This window comes from Acyrthosiphon pisum, chromosome X (genome assembly GCF_005508785.2).
Source record: "Acyrthosiphon pisum isolate AL4f chromosome X, pea_aphid_22Mar2018_4r6ur, whole genome shotgun sequence".
NCBI classification, from domain to species: domain Eukaryota; kingdom Metazoa; phylum Arthropoda; class Insecta; order Hemiptera; family Aphididae; genus Acyrthosiphon; species Acyrthosiphon pisum.
In genome coordinates, this window is record NC_042493.1 from 7,918,587 (window position 1) to 7,924,378 (window position 5,792).

General features: G+C 28.8%; 1 protein-coding gene across 1 annotated transcript; it reads right to left on the minus strand.

Moving 5' to 3' along the window:
• Positions 1–1,348: 1,348 nt before the first annotated feature.
• On the minus strand, positions 1,349–5,395 carry LOC100575472. The gene is made up of 4 exons (XM_029485551.1): positions 5,331–5,395; positions 4,379–4,511; positions 3,384–3,532; positions 1,349–1,831 (listed from the first exon to the last, which is right to left on the minus strand). The coding sequence occupies exons 1-4, from the start codon at positions 5,382–5,384 to the stop codon at positions 1,628–1,630; spliced, it is 540 nt and encodes a 179-aa protein (XP_029341411.1). The 5' UTR covers positions 5,385–5,395; the 3' UTR covers positions 1,349–1,627.
• Positions 5,396–5,792: the final 397 nt, after the last annotated feature.

Here is a 5,792-nt window from a genome sequence, read left to right on the forward strand (position 1 = left end):
GCACGATCAATTTATATTTGCATCTAGTGCTGAAATGAGAGTTTGTACACCAACAGAATAGGACAGTTTATCTTTCGGTAGGTATCTTATGACAAATAATTAAAATTATTATCAAATTAATATATGTCTAGGTGATTCTGGTTATGCCTCTGAGACGTATATGTTGATTCCAATATTACACGCAAATGAAGGGAGTCCTGAATATAGGTATACAAATAACCACTGTTTGGTCAGAAATAACATAGAAAGGCTATTTGGAGTTCTAAAAGGAAGGTATGTCAATATTAGTATTTATCAATATTTAAAAAATTATTATATTGTGAGCACCTCCATTTTTCTGAACAGGTAGTGGTGTCTAAAAAAAGATAGTTCATTACACTATAAACCACAAAAAGCAAGAATTATTATAAATTGTTGTGAAATTTTACATAATATGGCAATATACGAGTATACAATTATATTGTTTTGTTTAATTTGGAATGGTTAATTTTTACTTTTCAGAATGCGCGAAGAGTATTTAAATAACAACGTGGATGACATACATAATATTGTAAACATCGGATTTTAGTACAGTTAGGTTACGTTAGGATTATGTATTAATCGATTATATTATTCCACCGTATTATATCAAAATAAACTTGGTATAACTTTGATACTTAAGAGTTAGATCATACACTTACGTACAAACAGTGATGAAAATCGTGATATAACATACATTTTATTATACTAAATTATGGTATGAATTTTAGTGAAGAAAAAGTAGAAGAGCCAACAAATAATTCTCCAGAAATGTAGGTAATTAGCCATTAGGACAATAGACAGCTTGTATCGTGATTAAAACAAATATAACTTTTTTACCCCCCAAAAACGGATTTTTTTTGCTTTTTAAGTAATTTTAACACAAAAAAAAGCATTCCTTAGTTTGTTATTTAAAAATTTTTTTTGTCTCTCCTCTAAATTAGTAAAATATATAATAACTTTACTATAATAGTCTTGGGTTAGTTAGATAAGGTTAAGCTGTTCCGAACTTGAACATAATACATTTTTCAATATTTTGTAACCAATATAAATATAAATCTTAACATTTTGTATAATGGTTAAAAGTTAGTTACATTTTCTAAACCTATTATAGAAATATATTTTATTATATTTCTTGTCTTAATATATTATCTAGGTATATTGTCTTTATTGTATAACACATTTCTATCCATAAGTCACAATCATCAATTACCTATTGGCTATTATAATAATAATAATAATAATATATACCGAGTATATGATTTTAATATAATTTGTTTTTCTAACAACACATTTGTAATGCCTATTATTGCATTAATATTTATTAATTTATATGTATTCAATCACTTTTTTTTTGTTATCATATAATTATAATTTGGCCTACACAAGGACCGGCTCATCGGAAAGATTCCCGATTTTCCAACTGACCTATTCGCATCTGGCTTATGTACTTATATGTATTGTGTATACGTTTTATGGATAGCACAGGTTCAAATAAAATTAAGCCTTTCGCAACTCTATGATTTCTTGAATTAAACTTTTGCATATAATATTATATCATGATTATGTAGGCATATTTAAAAAAACATCGATCACGGCCACGGTGTTATTATTTGTTGTTCTTTCTATCAGCGACATACTCGAACAAGCAATCATCTTCTTTTGCCGGGAAATAATCATAATACGACTGTTTAAAGTTTCTGCTCAAATGGCTGTTGTAATAGTCATTATACATAGTCTGGTACATTGTTCTCGCGTTGTTGATCGCCACACGTTTGAGTTTGTCGATATACTCAGATTTAGTCTTCTTGATCTATGATATTGGATTAAAATTACAAAACCAATCATTTTAAAATTAATATTGTATACATTTTGTATTATAGCCGTATAATATAGGTACTTGCATAAACGTTTAGCAGTAATTGATTAATTGTTAAACGGAAGAAGCGCTTAACCGTATTTAAATTGTCTAAAGTCATGCAATTATTTTATACTATATGTGTATACTGTATAGTCTTAGTTTAATTTTTATGAAATTTAAAATAATAAAATAATAATTTAATAAATAATAAGCTACAATTATTGCATTTAAAGCTTTTATTGATATTATCATAGGTAATGTTGCTGTAATTCTATTTTGGTCGATCCTGGCCATTAATAAGAAAATAAATCAGAATATTTTAAGAATAAAAAACAAATACTCTATATCACCGTTCATTCAATGGAATTAATGGAAATAAATGTAAAATAAAATAAAAGACTAAACAATGCATTATATTCTATATTAGCTTATTAATATATGCTCAATTTTAAGAAAGCGTTCTCATTACAACAGTATTAAAAAAACAAAATGCATTGTTTGTTTATCCACCCCTTAGATAATAGATTTTCTAAAAAAAAATATTTATTATTTTGTTGTTACTCGTTGCCAAAACAATATGTCGTATAAAATATAAATGTATAAAGTTCAGAAGATATTGTTATTAGTATACAAGGAAATAAATAAAATCATCAATATTCTGAAAAAAATTTTAACCAAATATTTCGTATGGAAGGTAAACCTTACTTGGGTTCTAGAAGAACTAAGGAAAGAAATATATTATCATGAATTACATAGGTAGGGAACAAATCGGTTCTACATTACATAATAGTAAGACTTGTGAAAAGTCTTTCAAATAAATGTTTAGTATATGTACCTATAAGTTTTAGAGAGACTAAAATATTTACAAATTTTTAGCAAAGTTTAAATCACTTAACAAGAAAAACGAGTTTATGTTTCGTTTTAAGTATCTACAAAGAAGAAGTGAAGCTGTGAAATTTTCGTTTTTCGAAGAACTCACACATGTTAGTAGAATTTTTTTTTTGAATGAAAACGTATTTAAAATTAAATTATTATAAAGACATTTCAATGTGATAAAGAATTATTTTTTTATGGATACGAAATATGATATTGAAATTTTAAACTATAAACAAAATTAATATTTAATATCACGTATTTATCTTCACACTATTATCTGAAGACAACATCATGTATATCCTAACTATAGTTACGGAAAAATATAATTATTAATTGTATGAAAAATAGTTTTTCTAATCATATTTAAATATTTAGTTAAAATGATTTTCAAAATAGTATTTTTAGTTTTTTTTTATCTCTTGGGAAATTAACTTTTTGAATATATTATGGAGTATTGTTTTGGCAATATTGCAATAACGATAGTTTCTTAAATATACCTACATAATAGTATATCGACAATGGATATGATATAAAATCCAGTAGTTCCAAGCCATATGTCATATACCTACGTATATTATGTAAAAACCCGTTTGGATATTTCACTTATGCGTCGGAAAATGACACTCACTTTGCGTTTCATTTCGTTCACTCGATTCCAAGTTATTTTCATCGCACCAATTTTTCCCTCACCTGGCATTGGGTTCTGTGGTACGTTAACGGACGTCAGTTTGATCCGTGGTGCACTCCACGCGTTTATCGACTGAACCATCAGATTTTCTAAACCATTAAATAAAAATTTCGTATTTAAATATTACACCATGAATTACACAATTCAATAGGATATTGTGTGGCAAGGGTGGGATGTGAGCTATTTCAGTTACGGCCGACGTGTGCCGCATTTCGCACAAGTCTGAAATTGCCTTCCCGCACGAGCTACGCATACTATTTTTTTTCACGCTTCTGTGCTCATTGATCATGACAAAGGTAATTTAAGGATCTATGCAACAACTAGTATATTTTACGAAAACAATATTTTACGAAAGAAACGATTTGGTTTGATTTATTTTAAGCGTCATACATGGAGGTTATAACATGAATACAAGATGTAATCAAAAGCTTATATTTTTTAACGACCGTGGTATAGATTTCAGTATAAATAATAATTATTATATTAAAATAAAATAAGAATAAAAAATAGTAATAACGCAAAGCTAATGCAGTATGCAGGGATCTATGCAACAATCAGATTATTCTACAAAAACAAATTTCATGAAATAAAAATGTTTACGCGTCATGCGAGGAGGTTATAATATGAATATAAGATGTAACCAAAAGTGTATGTCTTGTAAGGACCATAGTATAGACTTTAGCGTCTGGTTGTGCAGGGGATACGCGCGTGATATGTGCACTCAACAGTTTTGGGGATTTCCACTTTACTGTCCTGCAATTTTAGGGATTCCCACTTTACCACCCAGTGGTCGGAAAAAGGACGCTTTCCAGCGCTTCAACCGCTATCGAAAACCAAACTTTCGGAGCAAGCGTGACAACAAAATATTTATGGTCAGGTATTGTATCGTGAACGATAATAATATTAGATGATGATAAGAATCGAGCTTTACGAACGTTTCATTTTCAACGTCATATGTCTGTTTTCATTTATCCGTACTTCGTACCATCTCCGCAATTTGTTCAGTTCAATTATTTCCGGAAAACTTGCCACAGGGTCACCCATAATTGACATCAATTTTAATACAACCTATGTAGATGAGCATATAGTTATTAGGTACCAACAATAAAATAATTTTGTGCTTTAGATAACATACATATGTACTTAATTTAATGGCTAGAAGTTAATAATAATACAAATTAGCTAAATATTTAGTTATTTATATACTAAAACACTAGGTACTCAGTAAGCTACTGCTACACAAGTACAAACACGCTAGTATATGCCAGTACACCTAGACATTAAAAACAAAATACACGACATGTGATTTACAAATTAAGCAATCTGTATTTATTTTTATCATATATTATGTAATTTATCAATTATCTATATGTTAGAACTGCGTAACATATAATTAACACATTTAATGCTGGAAAACAACCAACTTTTTTTTATATTTGTTCCCTAAGTCCAACTATAATTTCAATAATCTTTACAATAAAAGGTACATTAATTATTCGAAATTGCCATATAATTAGAAATGAATGCGTAAATGCATCAGTGGCCCGTTTTTGACGATAGAGGAGGGGTTTACGTTTAAATGTGTTATTTGTGGAGGAGTGATGAAACAGCTGTGGCAGTGGTGTAAACTGTGTGGATGTGCAGTCTGTCGTCTGTGATAAGTGATAACATAATACACAGTGGTGTGGTTTAAAAACAGCTCTATATTTTATCCTACTGATTTCGAATTAATTTTCCTGTCAATAGGGGTTAAAATTTATAATTTAAAATAATATATGAGTTATTGAGAAATAAAAAAAATGGTACAGATCCATATTGTGATTATGTTTTGCTTGGCATCAGATTTTCGTTAGTTAAAGTCGAATACAATTGGTGAAATTAACTTACTCTTAGTTGTTTCCAATTCGGTAATTTGTGAATTACAGAGTGCAGTCTTGTCATGTTTACCGAGCCGTCCTTCAAATATATAAACAATATTTTAAATATTATCAGCATATTATCACCATACTATCATTTATCATATACAATTCAAAAGCAGTTAATAGAACCTAACAACATTTTATAAACACCTATTTTTATGCATAGTTTTTGATCTTCAAGGAGTAATATATTATATCGCTGATATAATGAAAACACATATTTAGATGACCGAGATTTATAAAATTACCTTTGGTTGACCGCCCTCACCCCCCATTCAAAATTCCTGAACACGCATCTGGGCCCATGCAAAGATAAAATGTGTGTATTGTCTTTAAGGATCAAGAAATTGCATGAACCTGTTGAATAGTAACTTCAATTACAGAATATTAATAAAGGACTGGATGGCACTTAAATAACCTTGTCATAATC